We start from the raw sequence: 22,442 nt of genomic DNA, 5'->3' as shown, positions 1-22,442 counted from the left end.
TAAATGTGCAACTATTGTCCTCTGACGAGTTTCAAAAGCGGAACCACGAAAGAGAGACACCGCGTGTGCGCGTGATAGTGTTGCCGTTCAGCAAGCTGCAGATAAGTGTATTAGACTGAACAGCATCCAAAGAAAATAATAATTTTGAGATTTTAAACTTAAGCAAATCAAGACTTCAGTATGTTTTATATCTGTATACTGTATATAGTGTCTAATATTGCAAAGGCAATGTACAGCACACTTAAATTTATCTTGGATATTGGAGCTTGGATATTATTCCCATTCAGTGTGATTGTGTTACTGGAGGTGTCTCTGGTGATGCTGAACTTGTTTTTCAGTGAATCCTTGTAGTATAAATCTCCATCGTCTTCGATCCTTCCAATCTACTCCAGAGCATTTCCTGTTGACGAATCCAGGCTGTATAATAACTAGTAACTGAATAGGAGACTTTACAGTTGATAGTCAGAGTGTCACCAGGTCAAACAGTCAGAAACTCAGGCTGACTGAGCTCATACGAATAAATACCTGTTGGAAATGAAATAATAACATATTGATGAGATAGAGTGCATTCAGTTTAAAGACTAATATATTATTATTATTATTATTTTTGCAAACACAATTCTACATCACTTACAGGATACCATTGCCAGAAGCAACACTAAATATGATGAGAACATAGTGTATTTTGCAAGCCAGTTTGAACTGCCGCTTGTAAATGAACATCCATGTACTGACTGATGCACACTGCTTAAATATGGAGTAGAAAATGTACACACATATATATATATATATATATATATATATATATATATATATATATATATATATACAGAGTTGATAATGAGCCCCACATGCTCAGATAAGAATATAGGGAATACACACACACACACGCACACACACGCACACATATGTGTCATTGACAAATAAGTCTGAGGTGATAAAAATGAGAAATATTTTTAAAAAGCTGGTTTAAAACACGTCAATTTAGTAGACATGTACTATTTAACTTCATGTTGTTTTAACACATTGTTTGAAAAACATTTATAGCATTTTGTACAAAAAAAAAATTTATTTCATTACTTTAAAAATGTAATGTGGGGCAACCATCAACTAAAAGGTATTAAAATGGTTTCCTTGCACCTTGAATACATGAGTGTACAAAACTTCATCATTAATTTCAAAAAGTTTTTAAACATATGTTTCTAGGTGATGTTTTTTTTTTTTTTTTTACACAAATATCATGAATTTTTAAGTCAAGAATATCAAGAAGTTTTCTCATGGTTGCACCAAATGACCTTAACAAAATGTGACTTCATTCAAATGTCAATATTGATATTTAATGATATGACAAAATAATGATTTGTTTTTACATTTCCACACACAGTCTTGTGGGTCTAAAGAGATATGGTGTGTTCGACTTGAACTGCATCTCGATTTGACGATCGGCGAGATTTGCCGTTTGCAGTCGGGGAAGGAGTTGACAAGAGAGTCAAGCCAGACACTAGCGCTTCCTGTTGTGTGCTGAACTTACATCAGTCACAGATCACGTGATATTTGCAGACGAAATGTGATTCAGATCGACAGATGCTTGAATTTTACACAAAATAATCATAAACATTCATTTGAAAGGTTTATGTGCTGCTTAATACAGTGCAAGTTGGGTGTGCAAGAAGAAAGTAAAATAAAAGCCTGTATTAGTTTAATACCAATAAAGTAGTCAGTATTTGTAATCATTTTGAATGTTTTTAATGAATAAACATAATATTACTATGACAAACATAATATAACGTGATATAAACATGATGCACTGTTATAAAAACACAAGAGTTGTGAGATTTTTCGCCGAACAGGAGGTGCCAGAATAAACACCATGGTAATGGCAAACTACCATACTACACTTATTACTGCCATAGCAGAAGTAGTAAGAGTAGTATGTGAAGTATGCAATTGCACATGCAGCCCACGAAACACGTGTAACTGTTGTCACGTTGTGAGTCTAACCAATCATGAATAAGCTGTGTCGTCATTGGTGATTGTGCAGCTGCTCTGAAACAACTGCAGTGCCTGCATCAGATGGATGCTCTAGAATCACTATCGCGGTACTGTGATGGCATACGTCACAGGGACGCGGCGGTTGCGCCGGTTCAAGTCGGACAACATTTCTAACCAACATGCACTGCTTCAAGTCCTGTGCTGATCAGTCTGCTCAGCGTTGCATGAAGTGAACACACCTAATGAGATTTATATAATGAGAACACACCTAATGGCTCCCTACATGTTGGTTGTGCCACATAACTTTGATTTGGTGGACAAAAGTTTTTCAAATGTTAATCACATTTTAAAATTGTTTCACTGCAGTTTTTTTAAAGAAATAATAATAAAAGATTATTCAGAATCAGAATCAGCTTTATTGCCAAGTATGCTTACACATATAAGGAATTTGTCTTGGTGACAGGAGCTTCCAGTGTACAACAATACAAAAACAATACAAAAACAGCAGAAAGACATAGATAATAATAAAAAATAAAAAAAATTATACACATACGTACATACATACACACATACACATACGTAGTGCAAATCAACAAATCTGTTATCTGTTATGTACAGTGCAAAATACAAATCTGTTATGTACAGTGCAAATGTTGTTTGTTTTATTGTTGTTGTTTGTTTGTTTTTTTAGAGGAATGAAATGGCAGAAGAGGTTGGATGTGTTGGATAAATATAAAAAAGACTAAAATGTGCATTGCACATAGCTATTGCTCAATGGGGCAATTTAACTGTTCATGAGATGGATAGCCTGAGGGAAAAACTGTTCCTTTGCCGGTTCCAACCAATAATCCTCTCAGCAGTCCGAACTGTCCTTTGTAGTCTTTTGATGTCTGATTTCGTAGCTGAACCAAACCAGAGAGTTATTAAAGTGCAGAGGACAGACTCAATGACTGCTGAGTAGAACTGTATCAGCAGCGCCTGTGGCAGGTTGAACTTCCTCAGCTGGCGAAGGAAGTTCAACCTCTGCTGGGCCTTTTTCACAATGGAGTCAATGTGTGTCTCCCACTTCAGGTCCTGTGAGATGGTAGTGCCCAGGAACCTGAATGACTCCACTGCTGCCACAGTGCTGTTTAGAATGGTGAGGGGGGTTAGTGTTGGGGTGTTACTCCTAAAGTCCACAATCATCTCAACCGTTTTGAGCGTGTTCAGATCAAGGTTGTTTTGACTGCTCCAGACAGCCAGCTGTTCAACCTCCCTTCTGTATGCAGACTCATCATCATCTCGAATGAGGCCGATGACATTGGTGTTGTCTGCAAACTTTTCCTTGGTGATGCAGTCATTGGTGTAGAGGGAGAAGAGTAGTGGGGAGAGCACACATCCCTGGGGGGCACCAGTGCTGATTGTACAGGTGCTGGAAGTGAGTTTCCCCTGTCTCACAAGCTGCTGCCTGTCCGTCAGAAAGCTGGTAATCCACTGACAGATAGACATGGGAACAGAGAGTTGGCGTAATTTATTCTGGAGTATAGCTGGGATGATGGTGTTGAAAGCCAAACTAAAGTCCACAACAAGAATCCTTGCAGATGTCCCTGGTCTGTCCAGATGTTTCAGGATATGATACAATCCCATGTTGACTGCATCATCCACAGACCTGTTTGCTCGATAAGCAAATTGAATGGGATCTAGAAAGGGTCTAGTGATGTTCATGACCACAGACGTCAGGGCGACAGGTCTGTAGTCATTAAGTCCTGTGATTTTTGGTTTCTTTGGGACAGGAATAATGATTGAGCGTTTGAAGCAGCATGGGATTTCACACTGCTCCAGTGATCTATTGAAGATCTGTGTGAAGATGGGGGCCAGCTGGTTAGCACAGAATCGAAGACACGCTGGTGAGACGCCATCTGGGCCTGAAGCTTTCCTCGTCTTTTGTTTCCAAAAGACCCAGCTCACATCATCTTTACAGATCTTAAGTGCAGGTTGAGTAGCAGGAGGGGGGAGGAGGGGGGTTGCAGGAGGTGTTGGTGTTTGTGTGAAGTGAAGGTCAGAGTGGGTGTGGGGTGTGAGATTGGGCCTTTCAAATCTGCAGTAGAACACATTCAGGTCGTCAGCCAGTTGTTGGTCCACCACAAGGTTGGGGGTAGGAGTCCTGTAATTTGTGAGTTGTTTCATGCCACTCCACACTGATGCAGGGTCGTTAGCTGAGAACTTGTTTTTCAGCTTCTCAGAGTATCTTCTTTTAGCCACACTAATTTCCTTGTTCAGTGTGTTCCTGGCCTGATTGTTCAAGACTTTATCCCCACCCCTGTAAGCATCCTCTTTGGCCTGACGAAGCTGCCTGAGCTCTGCTGTAAACCACGGTTTGTCATTGTTGAACTTTAAATAAGTCCTAGTAGGAATGCACATATCCTCACAGAAACTGATATATGATGTAACAGTATCTGTGAGCTAATCCAGGTCTGCGGCTGCAGCCTCAAAAACACTCCAATACGTGCAATCGAAGCAGGCTTGTAGTTCCTGCTCTGCTTCATTGGTCCATCTCTTTACAGTTCTTACTACTGGCTTGGTTGATTTTCATTTCTGCCTGTAGGTTTGAAGAATATGAACCAGACAGTGATCAGAGAGTCCCAAAGCCGCTCTAGGGACAGAGCGATATGCATCCTTTATTGTTGTGTAACAATGATCCAGTATGTTCCTGTCTCTGGTGGGGCATGTAATGTGCTGTTTGTATTTGGGCAGTTTACGTGTGAGATTTGCTTTGTTAAAATCCCCAAGAATAATAATAACTGAGTCCGGGTATTGTTGTTCTGTGTCTGTGATTTGATCAGTCAGCTGTTGCAGCGCTGTGTTCACACAAGCGTTTGGCATGATATACACACTCACCAGAATAAACGAGGAAAACTCCCATGGCGAGTAGAACGGCTTACAGTTCCAAATTAGGACAGCACATCCTCTTTAACGTTGCTACATCCATACACCAACATTTATTGATGTAAAAGCTTGTTCCACCGCCTCTCGTTTTCCCCGTTAACACCACGATGCAATCTGCTATGAACAGCTGAAAGCCCGGCAGATGTAACGCGCTGTGCAGAATGGCTTCACTCAGCCAGGTTTCTGTGAAGCACAAGGCAGCAGAGTTTGAAAAGCCCTTGTTTGTATGGGTGAGGAGATGTAGTTTGTCCGTTTTGTTAGGAAGAGAGCGGAGATTCACTAGATGAATGCTTGGCAGCATTGTCCGAAAGCCACACCGACGGAGCCTGACCAGCGTGCCTGCTCGTCTCCCTCGCCTGCGTCTCAAAGCGTGTTTAAACAACACAGCTGCACCTCTGACTAAAATGTCCAGCAAAACGTCTGAATATTCAAAAACCGGGAAAAGGTTGTCTGGTATATGCTGCCTAATGTTCAGCAGTTCATCCCTGGTAAACTGACAGGAAAAATATGACTTAACACTGGACAAACAAACAAAAACAACAAAAGAACTAAAGAGCTACACACCGAGGCATCCATCCGCGGTGCCATCTTGGAGTATTCAGCACAACTCATGCCAACATTTCTTTTTTCAAGAATTTCAGCTTTTAATGAGACTTTGAATTTTGTTACTGTCTCCGGACAGTTGCACCACATGACATTTTTTACTTTAAGCCCCAGAAAAAATATCAAAATGACTTTGAACTCAGTAATAGAAAACATGATCATCATAGAAGAGGTGTATTCAAGTCATTGTTTTGTATGATTTGCATTTGTTACTGTATAAGCTCTGGAAAAAATTAAGAGACCACTACAAAATGATCAGTTCCCTATCTGTCACTCACTCGACGTTGTGTCAATGTAGTGACACTAGGGGTCACTCTTGGGAGCCCGAAACACCTCTGGTCTTTGAAAAAAGGCCAATGGGAATTGGCTAGTGGTATTTGCATACCACTCCCCTGAACATACGGGTATAAAAGGAGCTGGTATGCAACCACTCATTCAGAATTTCTCTTCGGAGCCGAATGGTCGATGCTCACTGAGCTGAATTCCCACGGCTGTCTATCCACCTCTGCTGGATCTGATGGCGCAATTCAGCGGCTTCTCCCCCTCTGCAATAGTGCACTACAGAGAACGCCCCTGGGCGCTTTGGCAGAAATAAAAGAGTATATTCTAAAAAAGAGTATATTTCTCTAAAAGAGCGGCACACACGGAACATCTTTTCGTTCGACATCGTTCGTGGATGGCTCATGCCCTCATTGCGAGAACATGACCATGGCAACGTTGCGGTCGCTGATTGCCTTTGTAAGAAAGCAAGCCACCCCAGCGGCTCCCCGCCTCGGTCCTTCTACCTATGGTTATGAGGACAGCGTGGCTAGCACTGGGGGCAATTTGGGGAACTCAATGAGACCACCTCCACCGGGTATCCCCCCACAGACATCCCATTCCCCAGCACGCTCCTCTGCCCCGATCGGGCTTCCGGATTAGTCCGCTGGCTCGTCTCAGAGTAAGTTCGATCTCTTGTTCAGAGGCCGCGAAGGTGATGAGCTCTTGAGCGCAGCATCGGAGAGCGGGCTCGTCCAGTCGGACGCGGAATCCTCAGCTGGACTTCCCCCCCTGGGGTACGGTCACCCAGTCACAGGCTGACGTGGAGATGACAGACATGCCTTACCAGGGAGCCGCGAGCGTCGGGCTAGAGTGGAACCCTCCGCTCTCCCCTGAACCCTGAGCTCGATGATTGGTTCCTGGGCCCGCAGTGCCGCTCACAGCCACAGAGCTGACAAGGTCATGGGAGGCACCTTTTACTGCCTGGTCCTGATCTTTCAGCTCCCCCGCCCTCACTATTCTCGATAGTGGGGCGGCCAAGGGGTATTCGGTGATCCCCCCAGTGGATAAGGCGCTCGCGGTGCACCTATGCCCGCAGAGCACTGCCACCTGGCACGGGAAGCTCCCATCCAGGGCCCGAAGCTCCCATCCAGGGCCTGTAGGTTTACGTTGTCCCTGACGGCCAAGGCCTACGGTGCCGCTGGACAAGCCACCTCCGCCCTGCATGCCATGGCTCTCCTGCAAGTCCACCAAGCCAGGGCACTAAAGGAACTGCACAAGGGTAGTTCTGCCCCGGGATTGATGCAGGAGATGCGCTCGGCGACCGACCTCGCCCTCTTGGGCGGGCGTTGTCCACCTTGGTGGTCCAGGAGCACCACCTTTGGCTCAACCTGGTTGAGATGGGAGAGGCCGACAAGGCTCGGTTCCTTGACGCCCCAATTTCCCAGGTTGGCCTGTTCGGCGACACCATTGAGGACTTTGCCCAGCAGTTCTTGCCGGTGAAGCAGCAGAGAGAAGCTATCCAAAACATCCTGCCCCATCGCAGCTCAAGATCCCACACCCCGTCTGCTCATCACCAAGGGCATCCCTGGCCCGGCCCTGGCGTGGAGCCCACCACAGGAAGCAGATGCCACCCATCTCACGGCTGGCCGCCAAGAACCCGAGAAAGGCTTCGAAGCGCCCCTGAGATGGGTGACCCAGGGGCGAGGAAACCCGCTGCTCTGGAGCTGGTAAGCAGACCACTCCATCCCCCGGTGGAGGGCTGGGAGGAGACTCTTTTGTTACCTTTTCATTTAATTTCGCCACATGCCCAAGTGGCTGCGGTACCCAAAAGTTCAGCAAAAGAGTGATTTCCTTGTTCCCTGGGTCACATACCCGGTGCGCACGGCCGTCATCACGACCACCGTCCACATTCCATTTCGGCAGGTTTGGTGCTCCAGCGGCGGCCTCCCCGCCCCTGCACGCCCAGCTGTGGCACAAATCCGCCCCCGATGTGATGGTCTCCACGGGTCACGAGGACAAACCTCTTCCTCCCCCGTCCCAGGCTGTTCCGGGGGTGGTCACAAGGAGCCAGGTAAGTGCTTCAATGTCCCTGAACTCAGATGAAGAAGGGGTTTTACAGCCCCTAATTCCCATTGGCCATTTTACTGCAGAAAGGTGGTGGGTTGCGGCCTATCTTGGACCTCCGAGTACTGAACCGGGCTGACACAAAAATGCATTCTAGCGAGCATCCGGCATCAAGATTGGTTCACAGCGGTAGACCTGAAGGATGCGTACTTCCACGTCTCGATTCTACCTCGACACAGACTCTTCCTGCGGTTTGCATTTGAGGGTCGGGCGTATCAGTACAAGTTCCTCCCTTTCGGCCTGTCCTTGTCCCCTCACGTCTTCACAAAGGTCGCAGAGGCAGCCCTTACCCCATTAAGGGAAGTGGGCATTCGCATCCTCAACTATCTCGATGACTGGCTAATCCTAGCTCACTCTCGGGATGTGTTGTGTGCGCACCTGGTCCTGGTGCTCTCAAACCTCAGCCGACTAGGGCTTCGGGTCAACTGGGAAAAGAGCAAGCTCCTCCCGGTTCAGAGCATCTCTTTTCTCAGCATGGAGTTGGACTCAGTCTCGATGACGGCGCGCCTCATGAACGAGCACGCACAGTCGGTGCTGACCTGTTTGAAGGTGTTCAGACAGAAGACAGCGGCTCCACTGAAACTGTTTCAGAGGCTCCTGAGGCATATGGCATCCTCAGCGGTGGCCACACCACTCGGGTTGATGCATATGAGACCACTTCAGCACTGGCTTCAGACTCAAATCCCGAGATGGGCATGGCACCACGGGACACATCACGTGACCATCACTCCGGTCTGTCGCCGCCTCTTCAGCCCTTGGACCGACCTAACATTTCTATGGGCAGGCGTTCCCCTAGAGCAGGTCTCCAGGCATGTCATGGGGGGCAGCTGTCCCCCTCCACCTTGAAGGTGTATGTAGCTGCTATAGTGGCACACCATGACACAGTGGACGGTAAGTCCTTAGGGAAGCACGACCTGATCATCAGGTTCCTGAGAGGCGCCAGGAGGTTGAATCCCTCCAGACCGCACCTCATTCCCTCATGGGACCTCTCTGTAATTCTTCAGGGTCTACGGGGAGCCCCCTTTGAGCCCCTGGAGTCAGCTGAGCTTAAGGCACTCTCTTTAAAGACTGCCCTCCTGACTGCACTCACTTCCATCAAGAGGGTAGGAGACCTGTAAGCGTTCTCTGTCGGCAAAACGTGCCTGGAGTTCAGTCCGGGCTACTCTATATGTGATCCTGAGACCCCGACCAGGCTATGTGCCCAAGGTTCCCATGACCCCATTTAGGGATCAGGTGGTGAACCTGCAAGCGCTGCCCCAGGAGGAGGCAGACCCAGCCCTGACGTTGCTGTGTCCGGTGCGTGCTTTACGCTTCTATTTGGATCGCATGCAGAGCTTTAGAGTCTCTGAGTAGCTCTTTGTCTGCTTTGGTGGACAGCGGAAATGAAGCGCTGTCTCCAAGCAGAGGATCGACCACTGGGTCATTGATGCCATAGCAATGGCATATCACGCTCAGGACGTGCCACCCCCTTCAGGGCTATGAGCCCATTCTACCAGGAGTGTAGCGGCCTCCTGGGCCTTGACCAGTGGCACCTCTCTAACAGACATTTGCAGAGCAGCGGGCTGGGCAACACCCAACACCTTTGTGAGGTTCTACAATCTCCGGGTTGTGCCAGTTTCGTCCCGTGTCTTGCTAGGTACGAACAGGTAAGTCCGAGACAGCAGGCTGGGTGTATCGCTTGCGCATAGCGCCTTTCACCTCCCCTGAGCTGAAGACGTGCGCTGTTGACTCCCAGTAGTGTTCACAAAGTGTGTTCCCTGGATGACTTCCTCCAAGCCAGCTCAGTAAATGTGCTAACTAAGCCCTGTACTGGGGTAGGTGCTCCGCATGTTTTGGTTCCCCATAGGTGACCCCATGTGACGTATATCTTTCGCTAAATCGTTTCCCTGTTGGTAAACTGTGTCTTCCTTGGGCAGAGGCCCCTCTGCCCCAGTCACCATGTTTGTAGAAACTCCTCCCCCATTAGGTAGGATCTACCATGGGACTTCTCCACATGACATACTTCCGACAAGGCTCGGCAAGACCATGTGATGTATTTCAACTCAAAATACCAACCACCACCCCCCACCCGGATGGGGTGTGGTGTATTCCCCTTGGGAGTGACTTGTTTGATGGCTTGTGGCCATTCATCTTCCTCTTGATCACATTCCAGAGGTTTTCAATGGGGTCAGGTCTGGAGACTGGGCTGGCCAAGACAGGGTCTTGATCCGGTGGTCCTCCATCCACACCTTGATTGACCTGGCTGTGTGGCATGGACCATTGTCCTGCTGGAAAAACCAGCAGAGCAGAAGAATATTGTCAGAGCAGAAGGAAGCAAGTTTTCTTCCAGGATAACCTTGTACATGGCTTGATTCATGCGTCCTTCACAAAGACGAGTCTGCCCGATTCCAGCCTTGCTGAAGCACCCCCAGATCATTACCGATCCTCCACCAAATTTCACAGTGGGTGCGAGACACTGTGGCTTGAAGGCCTCTCCAGGTCTCCGTCCAACCATTATATATATATATACAGTTTGTAAAATACATCCTTCACAAAGACGAATCTGCTCAATTTCAGCCTTGCTGAAGCATCCCCAGATCATCACCGATCCTCCACCTGGTCGTCTAATGGGTAGATGGAGACCTGGAGAGTCTTTCAATCCACAATGCCTCGCACCCGCTGTGAAATTTGGTGGAGGATCGGTATATATACATATAGCCTACTATATACACCCTGTATATGCTTTTGGAAATCCTTAGTTATTTCAGTCTATAGCAATGTAACTGTGTTAAAAAAATAACTTTCCCCATTTTCTGTTTTAGCATCCGGTGAACTCCAGTGTGCCACCGTTGTCTTTTCTTATCCAAATAATATAATATCCAATCTATGGATATTTTTTAATGATCTAAAAAATTATTACCTTGCATGATAGCTTACATAAGTCTCTCCAGGCCAACTTATTGAAGAAATGATTCTAAATGGTTGTTTAAAGCAACTAGTGTATACATGTTTTTGACAGCAAAAGACCGATAGCCAGACTTTTGCCTGTTTGCATTAATACACATTCCTTTTGCTTTTTCCTTTTTACTTCCAGATGTCACACACTCAACATTATACTGATCTTGTTGTCAGTAATTGTCTAGTGAAGGGCTGTTAAGTTTTATTTATCTTGGTGCTACATTTTCAGCTTTGCTCTGCCTGTCTGACAATGTGTGTACAGGTGGTCTGTACATTTGTTGGGCTTTAAAACAAAGTCACAAACTTGTGTATTGTAATTTCATTCAGAAATAAATTATTTGAAATGGAATAAGATTTATATACAAGTTTGTGTTCAATATGTATTTTAGATACAACATGTATTTTTCTGTTGTGCTTTTCTTTCAAGATGTTTTTGAACAGAAGTGCTTGTGGTTTCTATCACTGTGTATTCTCGTGCACAGTAATACACAGCTGTGTCCTCGGTCTGCATATTCTGTCCTTGTAAAGTCACTGTGCTGCTGGAAGAGTCTCTGGTAACTTGAAATCTACTCTTCAGTTTATCACTATAGTATGTGCTACCGCTACCACAAATATGTCCGATCCACTCCAGAGCTTTTCCTGCAGCCTGTCGTATGAATCCAGTACAGTAGCTGCTGTCAGTCACTAAATATCCAGAAACTTTACAGGACAGTGTTAAAGCCTGACCAGGCCTTAAAACACTGGAAGCAGGCTGTGTCAGTTCAACACAGTGGACACCTGGTGAAAACATGACATGATTAAACATTTTAATTATAAACAGCGATTTGGAATAGTGCAGCTATTACTCTAACACTTACAAGATAGTGCTGCTAGCAGCAGCAAAAACAGATATGAGCAAAACATGGTTTGAGATGAGCTGAGCTTGAGCAACCTGTTTATATTCACAGAACTCTCAAACTCAGGAGAGGGGGTGGAATATTTGCATACAACTCTTTATTGTACATCAGTACTTTATCATCTACTAAGGATTGACCAGTAGATACATTTTCTGTTAAAGATGCAGGATATATTATTGTGCTGTGTATATTTAGAATTTGATTGTATACACTCAATTGATGTTGATGTATTGTGCTTGATTAACCACTTGTGCACATGCTATATAAAAATTATTGCATGCTTTTTATATGATCCTCTCACCTAAAATTACAAACACATTAGAAGCTGCATTCATTGAATGACACATAACATGCACTTCAGACCTAAGACATCTGAGCTAAGAGCTGTTCACAGTCACCTGATTATAGCTGTCATACTTATCTGCTATCTGCTTTGTGGTGTATGAATGTGCTATAAATGCAAAATTCCTTCAAAACACAATGCAATAATTTTACAAGGGACACACAAGGGAACTTTTCAAATACTGGCAATTACAAACAAGAATAAAAACAGTATAAAACTAAAAACTGTATTTATGTACAAGTGAGTTAAATAAAGTAGCAAGATAAAGTGTCAAATAATTACTGCAAGTTAGCAAGCCTTTAGCATGAAAAAAGGTTGGTTGGAAAAGGAAAGTTTTCCATTAACCTAGTGAGTTTAGGCCCTAAAAGTAAAAAATGTAATAAAAAACTGTACCAATGAAACATCATAAAATGGTTTATAAATGCAAAATACCCTTTTTATTTCCTAAATGATAAGTGCCACTCAAATAAACATGCAACATGATGAGGTCATGTGACAATCATTTAGCATACTACTGTTTGAAAAGTTTATCATGGAATAATGTCTACTGTTTCACTTTTATGATTTTGTATTGTACAGTGCATCCGGAAAGTATTCACAGCGCTTCACTTTTTCCACATTTTGTTATGTTACAGCCTTATTCCAAAATTGATTAAATTCATTATTTTCCTCAATTCTACAAACAATACCCCATAATGACAACGTGAAAGAAGTTTGTTTGAAATCTTTGCAAATTTATAAAAAAAATAAATTTAAAAAAAAATCACAATGTACATAAATATTCACAGCCTTTGCTCAGTACTTTGTTGAAGCACCTTTGGCACCAATTACAGCCTCAAGTCTTTTTGAGTATGATGCTACAAGCTTGGCACACATATTTTTGGGCAGTTTCTCCCATTCTTCTTTGCAGGACCTCTCAAGCTCCATCAGGTTGGATGGGGTGCGTCAGTGCACAGCCATTTTCAGATCTCTAGAGATGTTCAATCAGGTTCAAGTCTGGGCTCTGGCTGGGCCACTCAAGGACATTCACAGAGTTGTCCCGTAGCCACTCCTTTGTTATCTTGGCTGTGTGCTTAGGGTCATTGTCCTGTTGGAAGATGAATCGTCACCCCAGTCTGAGGTACAGAGTGCTCTGGAGCAGGTTTTCATCAAGGATGTCGCTGTACATTGCTGCATTCATCTTTCCCTCGATCCTGACTAGTCTCCCAGTTCCTGCCGCTGAAAAACATCCCCACAGCATGATGCTGCCACCACCATGCTTCACTGTAGGGATGGTATTGGCCAGGTGATGAGCGGTGCCTGGTTTCCTCCAGACATGACACTTCCCATTCAGGCCAAAGAGTTCAATCTTTGTTTCTCATGGTCTGAGAGTCCTTCAGATGCCTTTTGGCAAACTCCAGCCAGGCTGTCATGTGCCTTTTACTGAGGAGTGGCTTCCGTCTGTCCACTCTACCATACAGGCCTGATTGGTGGAGTGCTGCGGAGATTGTTCTTCTGGAAGGTTCTCCTCTCTCCACAGAGAAATGCTGGAGCTCTGTCAGAGTGACCATCGGGTTCTTGGTCACCTCCCTGACTAAGGCCCTTCTCCACCGATCGCTCAGTTTGGCCAGGCGGCCAGCTCTAGGAAGAGTCCTGGTGGTTCCAAATTTCTTCCATTTACAGATGATGGAGGCCACTGTGCTTATTGGGACCTTCAATGCTGCAGAAATTTTTCTGTACCCTTCCCCAGATCTGTGCCTCGATACAATCCTGTCTCGGAGGTCTACAGACAATTCCTTGGACTTCATGGCTTGGTTTGTGCTCTGACATGCACTGTTAACTGTGGGACCTTATATAGACAGGTGTGTGCCTTTCCAAATCATGTCCAATCAACTGAATTTACCACATGTGGACTCCAATCAAGTTGTAGAAACATCTCAAGGATGATCAGTGGAAACAGGATGCATCTGAGCTCAATTTTGAATGTCATGGCAAAGGCTGTGAATACTTATGTACATGTGATTTTTTTTTCCGTTTTTTATTTTTAATAAATTTGCAAAGATTTCAAACAAACTTCATTCATGTTGCCATTATGGGGTATTGTTTGTAGAATTTTGAGGAAAATAATGAATTTAATCCATTTTGGAATAAGGCTGTAACATAACAAAATGTGGAAAAAGTGAAGCGCTGTGAATACTTTCCGGATGCACTGTATATTTTATTGTATTATTCATAAAAACTTTCTTCTGGGTCCAATGAATTTAAGCAGAAGTTCTGACCCCAATGCAGTTTCTTTCAATAAATGAAGGTAAATGGAATAAATGGAGGTTGATCAAGTGTCCACTCAAAGAGGCACACACAGATCTCTTGCTCTCACTCTGACCCAAAATCAGGACAGCATGTAGCAAGATAAACGGTGAAAGTTTAAACATGAATGTTTAATATAATTGATTTGATGTTGCATTGACTGCTGAGTTGTATAATGTTTGTGTGTTTAAATGTTAATTGTATTGTCTTAGTGATTTCTTGCATTTTATGCTCTGCTGCCACCTATTGAACTCTAGCAGTGAGAAATCAGAAATATCATTCAAAGTGGTTTTTGTTAAGCCTTACAAGACCTTTGTGTCACTGTGCTTGTTTTGCACAGTAATACATGGCTGAGTCTTCTGCTGTCAATCCTGACAATTTCAAATGTGCCATGCTGTTTGAATTATCTCTGGTGATTTCAATTCATCCTTCAAAAGATTTGGAGTAATCATAGTCTCCACCACTTGGATGAACACGTCCCATCCACACGAGTGGTTTTCCAGCTTGCTGTCTGATCCAGTGCATGCTACAGCAGCCAAAGCTGAACCAGATCATCTACAGGAAAGAGTCAGAGTATCTCCAGGCTTTTTCTGAACTGATTTTTCAACAGAATCCATACTTTGACATTTTATACCTAAAGAAGAAGATTGAAAAGGCTGATTTAATTTGAAATACATTTAGTCTAGAAATATATAATTTGTTTAATATGAAAACACAGTTGAAGCTGAATGAGATCAGTAGTAGGCAGAGTGTGTTCTCCATCTTGTAAATGGTGATGTAACTCTTCACATCCACTCAGATCAGAAGCACATAAATACCAAATGATCAAAGAGGATTGTTTTGATTTGCATTGGGAGGTCATAAGATGCAATAATGACTGCAAGGCCAAACTAATAAACAGCAACATGAAAAATCATTAACAGTGTTAATGTATATACACTGTTATTTGTGTAACATGAAATTATCTTAAATGGGAAAATATTTTAATGCTTTATTGATTTCTTTGTTACATGTACAGTATATCCCATCCACACAAATGCTTATGGGTTTTGCTGTCAAATAGAAAATAAAGAATATGATATGTGTCATTCTGCTTCATACATGTATTAGATAAAACAGCAGAAAAGAAAAGCAGACATTAATATGTGGTCTCATGTGGGAACAGGTGCATCCTGTGTCATTACTTTAACAGTAATATATTTGAATTTCCTGCTTTGAAAATGCAAATAAATACATAAATATAATCTGAATTATTATTATTTGTTTTGATCAAATAATCTAACTGCAAAAGATTAAGCAATAACATCATGTATTGCAATACTGCTTTAGATACCACTAAATCCATTATTTTAATGGAATGCAAAGAAAGTAAAAACATTTTCTCAGATAATAAAAGGAAATCTAAAATCCAAATTGCCTTGGGATATTCCCTAAACATTTTTCAGCCAACTGAAACAATACGAACCACAAATTATGTGTTTAGATTCAAAGTCCTCTTTGTTAGGCGGAATTCTTAATAGTCTTTAAAACTACATTAAAACCTAAATAATAATAGTAAATTAAATTATTTCTGTTACTTTCACAAGATCAGTAAAAATGTTTAATCCTGTGTCCATCATGACAGTAAAGCAAAAAATGCAAGAAATGCCATCTACTGCTTCTATTATTATATATTGCATATACAGTATATTAGCAGTAGTAATATAATGGCAGTAGTAGTAGTATTTGTAGCTGACATTTTCCATGAAGGCCTTAATTTGTAATATGAAGATGTTTTTGTACAGGGAGGATGAATGTGTTTGTCACTGTGCTACACAATAATACACAGCTGTGTCTTGAGCTTGAATATTTTTTCCTTTTAATGTGATTGTGTTACTGGAGGTGTCTCTGGCGATGCTGACCTTGTTTTTTAGTTAATCCTTGTAGTCTAAGTTTCCAATTATTGTAGATTTATTTCATCATGATGGCACTGTAATTCATCACGATGGCGCCGCGGATGGCCGCCTCGGTGTGGAGCGCTCCTATTGTTTTATTGTTTTTGTTTGTTTGTCCTTTGTTTAGTAATCTTTTTCCAGTCAGTTTTACCAGAGATGAACTGCTGAACATTCAACAGCTTATACCAGACAGTCTTTTCCCAGTTTTTTAATATTCAGACATTTTGCTAGACATTTTAGTTGGAGGCGCAGCTTTGTTGTTCAGGAGACGCAGGCGAGGAAGACGAGCCGGTGTGCTGGTCAAACTCCGTCGGCGGGGCTTTCGAACAACGCTGCCGAGCATTCATCTTGCGAATCTCCGCTCTATTCCTAACAAAATGGACGAACTACATCTCCTCACCCGCACAAACAAGGACTTTTCAACCTCTGCTGCCTTGTACTTAACAGAAACCTGGCTGAGTGACGCCATTCCGGACAGCACATTACATCTGCTGGGCTATCAGCTGTTCAGAGCGGATTGCATTGCGGAGATAACGGGAAAACGAGAGGTGGTGGAACATGCTTTTACATCAATGAAAGTTGGTGTACAGATGTAACAACATTAAAGAGTATGTGCTGTCCTAATTTGGAAGCACTCTTTATTAACTGTAAGCCGTTCTACTTGCCGCGGGAGTTTTCCTCGTTTATTCTGGTGAGTGTGTATATCGCGCCAAACGCGTGTTTGAATGTGGCGCTGCAACAGCTGGCTGATCAAATCACAGACACGGAACAACAATACCTGGGCTCAGTTATTATTATTCTTGGGGATTTTAACAAAGCAAATCTCACACGTGAACTGCCCAAATACAAACAGCACATTACATGCCCCACCGGAGACAGGAACGTACTGGATCATTGTTACACAACAATAAAGGATGCATATCGCCCTGTCCCTAGAGCAGCTTTGGGACTCTCTGATCACTGTCTGGTTCATCTTCTTCCAACCTACAGGTAGAAATAAAAATCAACCAAGCCAGTAGTAAGGACTGTAAAGAGATGGACCAATGAAGCAGAGCGGGAACTACAAGCCTGCTTCGATTGCACGGATGGGAGTGTTTTTGAGGCTGCAGCCACAGACCTGGACGAGCTCACAGATACTGTTACATCATATATCAGTTTCTGTGAGGATATGTGCATTCCTACTAGGACAATGACAAACTGTGGTTTAAAGCAGAGCTCAGGCAGCTTCGTCAGGCCAAAGAGAATGCTTACAGGGGTGGGGATAAAGTCTTGTACAATCAGGCCAGGAACGCACTGAACAAGGAAATCAGATTGGCTAAAAGAAGATTCTCTGAGAAGCTGAAAAACAAGTTTTCAGCTAACGACCCTGCATCAGTGTGGAGTGGCACGAAACAACTCACAAATTACAGGATTCCTACCCCCAACCCTGTGGTGGACCAACAACTGGCAGATTTGAAAGGCCCAATCACACACCCCACACCCACTCTGACCTTTACTTCACACAAACACTAACACCTCCTGCAACCCCCCTCCTCCCCCCTCCTGCTACTCAACCTGCACTTAAGACCTGTGAAGATGATGTGAGCTGGGGCATTCAGTAACAAAAGACGAGGAAAGCTTCAGGCCCATATGGTGTCTCACCAGCGTGTCTTCGATCCTGTGCTAACCAGCGATCCTGTGCAAACAAGCTCGATCCTGTGCTAACCAGTCTTCAATCCTGTGCTAATCACTGGAGCAGTGTGAAGTCCCATGCTGTTTCAAATGCTCAGTCATTATTCCTGTCCCAAAGAAACCAAAAATCACAGGACTAAATGACTACAGACCTGTCGCCCTGACGTCTGTGGTCATGAAATCATTTGAGAGACTGGTGTTGGCCCACCTGAAGAACATCACTAGACCCTTTCTAGATCCCCTTCAATTTGCTTATTGAGCAAATAGGTCTGTGGATGATGCAGTCAACATGGGATTGCATCATATCCTGCAACATCTGGACAGACCAGGGACATATGCAAGGATCCTTGTTGTGGAATTCAGTTCGGCTTTCAACACCATCATCCCAGCTATATTCAAGAATAAATTACACCAACTCTCTGTTCCCGTGTCTATCTGTCAGTGGATTACCAGCTTTCTGACGGACAGGCAGCAGCTTGTGAGACAGGGGAAACTCACTTCTAGCACCTGTACAATCAGCACTGGTGCCCCCCAGGGATGTGTGCTCTCCCCACTACTTTTCTCTCTCTACACCAATGACTGCATCGCCAAGGACCCCTCTGTCAAGCTCCTGAAGTTTGCAGACGACACCACTGTCATCGGCCTCATTCGAGATGACGATGAGTCTGCATACAGAAGGGAGATTGAACAGCTGGCTGTCTGGTGCAGTCAAAACAACCTTGAGCTGAACACGCTCAAAACGGTGGAGATGATTGTGGACTTTAGGAGGAACACCCCAACACTGACCCCCCTCACCATTTTAAACAGCACTGTGGCAGCAGTGGAGTCATTCAGGTTCCTGGGCACTACCATCTCACAGGACCTGAAGTGGGAGACACACATTGACTCCACTGTGAAAAAGGCCCAGCAGAGGTTGTACTTCCTTCGCCAGCTGAGGAAATTAAACTGCCACAGGCGCTGCTGATACAGTTCAACTCAGCAGTCATTGAGTCTGTCCTCTGCACTTCAATAACTGTCTGGTTTGGTTCAGCTACGAAATCAGACATCAGAAGACTACAAAGGACAATTCGGACTGCTTGTATAATATTGTATAAGTACAGTTAACTCGGACAGTTATTTCTGAAGACTATGAAAATATACCTGATAACTACATTGTATAAACCTTGAGTTTGTTATAGAACACATCAGAGGTTCTATCATAGACCACAGTGATGTGGGTTTCCGGCCCACTGAGCCTTATGTAGGACAAGTCTAAAAATAAGCAGGACATGTTTTACGCTATCGACATGAAAGCTCAAATGGACTTTTCTATTGTGCTTTTTGTTCAAGTTGTTTTTGAATAGAAGTGCTTGTGGTTTGTATCACTGTGATCCAATATTCTTGTGCACATCAATACACAGCTGTGTCTTCAGTCTGCATCGTCTGTCCTTGTAGAGTCACTGTGCTGCTGGAAGAGTCTCTGTTAACTCGAAATCTACTCTTCATTATTTCACTGTAATATGTGTCACCACCACCACATATCACTCCAATCCATTCCAGAGCTTTTCCTGCAGCCTGTCGTATCCAATGAGTGCAGTAGTTGCGGTCAGTCAAAGAATATCCAGAAACCTTACAGGACAGTGTCAATGGCTGACCAGGCCTTAAAACACTGGAAGCAGGCTATATCAGTTCAACACAGTGGACACTTGGTGGAAATATTACATGATTAAACATTTTCAAATAGTATTTGTAATAGCCCTGTATCTATTAAGACTTACAAGGCATAGCTGCAGAAAGCAGCAAAAACAGATACGAGAAAACATACTGAAATTTGAGGGAGGGCAATATTTGCATGTAGCACTATACTGTACCTATAAGGATAAAAAAGTGCCAACCTAACTGCTAAATTAATAAAGGGGGACAACAGGGCTAAAGGGCCCCTGGGACAAAGACACCTTTAATTTTATTTTCTCCCAAAACACTAAATAGCAACAAAAAGTACCACTTTTAGCACTTACCACGTTTAGCACTTTCCTAAACACCTGTTTGTCACTTAGCACTGCAAAATTTTCCTGATCCATGAGGTAATTGTGTGCAATGAATAAAGGTTGATTTTGAGGTACTTTGATCTAACATTAAATTACTTTGAAAATGTTGCAGTTAATGTAGATAATGAGAATCCCTGAAACTATCACATTTATTCTGGGACAAAATATATATATACACAGCTCTGGAAAAATTTAAGAGACCACTGCAAATGTATCAGTTTCTCTGGATTTACTATTCATAGGTACTGTATGTGTTTAAATAAAATGAACATTTTTGTTTTATTCTATAAAGTACTGTCAACATTTCTCCCAAATTCCAAATACAATTTTGTAATTTAGAGCATTTATTTGCAGAAAATTACAACTGGTCAAAATAACAAAAAAGATGCAGTGTTTTCAGACTTTGAATAATGCAAAGAAAACAAGTTCATATTCATTTTTAAACAACATGATACTAATGTTTTAAATATTTGGTGGAATAACCCTAATTTTCAGTCACAGCTTTCATGCATCTTGGCATGCTCTCTACCAGTCTTTCACACTGCTGTTGGGTGATTTTATGCCACTCCTGGCACAAAAATTCAAGCAGCTCGGCTTTGTTTGATGGCTTGTGACCATCCAACTTCCTCTTGATCACATTCCAGAGGTTTTCAATGGGGTTCAGGTCTGGGGGTTGGGCTGGCCATGACATGGTCTTGATCCAGTGGTCCTCCATCCACATCTTGATTGACATGGCTGTGTGGCATGGAGCATTGTCCTGCTGGAAAAACCAATCCTCAGAGTTGGGGAACATTGTCAGAACAGAAGGAAGCAAGTTTTCTTCCAGGATAACACTGTACATGGCTTGATTCATGTGTCCTTCACAAAGACTAATCTGCCTGATTCCAGCCTTGCTGAAGCACCCCCAGATCATCACAAGCCATCAAACAAAGCCGAGCTGCTTGAATTTTTGTGCCAGGAGTGGCATAAAGTCAACCAACAGCAATATGAAAGATTGGTAGAGAGCATGCCAAGACGAATGAAAGCTGTGATTGAAAATCAGTTATTCCACCAAATATTTAAAACATTAGTATTGTGTTGTTTAAAAATTAATATGAACTTGTTTTCTTTGCTTCTTTGATTATTCGAGGTCTGAAAACACTGCATCTTTTTTTGTTATTTTGACAATTTGTCATTTTCTGCAAATAAATGCTCTAAATGACAATATTTTTATTTGGAATTTGGGGAGAAATGTTGTCAGTACTTTATAGAATAAAACAAAAATGTTCATTGTACTCAAACACATACCTATAAATAGTAAATCCATAGAAACTGATAATTTTGCACTGGTCTCTTATTTTTTTCCAGAGCTGTATATATATTTAGACTTTTTTTATTATTATTTTATTTTTTAGTTTTGCTCAAAAGTTTTGCAGTATGTCCAATAAGTAAAAGGATAGTATTCAGGGTAAAAAAAAAAAAAAAAAAGCCCCCTTGTTGCAAGGACTAAAGGACCCCATAAACACATTGTTTTTCTTAAGTGGGGGGAATATATTTGTTATGAATAATTTCCAAGTAGACTCACATTAACTGATTCAATCACAAAGGAGATTAATTTGTTTATAGAATACTTGAGGTGTTGTGGTAAATGGTTCACCTTTTTCTGAAGTGGTTATTTTGAGTAAGCATCTTAATTTGTTTCTTTCTGTCTCAAAAGTATTTGCATATGCTAAAAATTTTTGCTTTATAACTACTGTCCCTTTATCTACATTATATCACAACAACCCCATAAATACTAATCTAAATATGATTTTTTATTTTATTAAGGTATGCCTATTTTGAATATTTACACTGTTGTCATTTAATTAATTGTATCTGGTCTAATATATTGGCATTTGTATGAGAACATTTAAAATTCAAATATTCCCTTTTATTCCCTTTCAAATATCAGTGGTGTTGAGTGACAGCGGGGTGGAACAAACAGATGTGTCCCCACTCATGATACACATCCACTTGCATACAGATGCAATCTTTGTTTATTAAAACAAAACATTATTTTAGGGCAGAGTAGAATGCGAAACTCCTTGTACTAGGGGTAAAAGCTTTACTATGAGACCAGTCAGTCATTTCTGGTTAAAGCTTAATGTGACGTGTGCTGGCTGCTGACAATGATGGCAATGACGAAGACGTGAAGATGAAGAACCCAAGTGCAGTTTATTTACAGAACGTGAACTCCAATAACCCTGACTACAAAACAAAACATGAACATGAACATGGACTTGACTTGACTTGACTTGACTTGACTTGACTTGACTTGACAAACACATACCATCACATACAATACTCCACCCATAGACAATGCAAACATGAGGGCTTAAATACAAGACATGGGAGAACATAAACCAATGAACAAACAGAACTGATAACAAGATAATTAAACAATAAACCAATGAAAACGTGACAC

At 42.7% G+C, this 22,442-nt stretch overlaps 1 pseudogene and 1 gene segment (V, D, J or C); both read right to left on the bottom strand.

Annotated features, from left to right (window-relative positions):
* Positions 1 to 11,227: 11,227 nt before the first annotated feature.
* LOC127450950 (Ig heavy chain V region 914-like) lies at positions 11,228 to 11,826 on the bottom strand. The segment is given in 2 exon segments: positions 11,228 to 11,619; positions 11,700 to 11,826. Coding segments are annotated over 2 exon segments (438 nt in total).
* Positions 11,827 to 16,169: 4,343 nt separating this feature from the next.
* Positions 16,170 to 19,685, bottom strand: LOC127450949 (Ig heavy chain V region 914-like; annotated as a pseudogene).
* Positions 19,686 to 22,442: the final 2,757 nt, after the last annotated feature.

This window comes from Myxocyprinus asiaticus, chromosome 13, assembly GCF_019703515.2.
Source record: "Myxocyprinus asiaticus isolate MX2 ecotype Aquarium Trade chromosome 13, UBuf_Myxa_2, whole genome shotgun sequence".
NCBI classification, from domain to species: domain Eukaryota; kingdom Metazoa; phylum Chordata; class Actinopteri; order Cypriniformes; family Catostomidae; genus Myxocyprinus; species Myxocyprinus asiaticus.
This window is presented reverse-complemented; position numbering and strand designations above follow the sequence as displayed.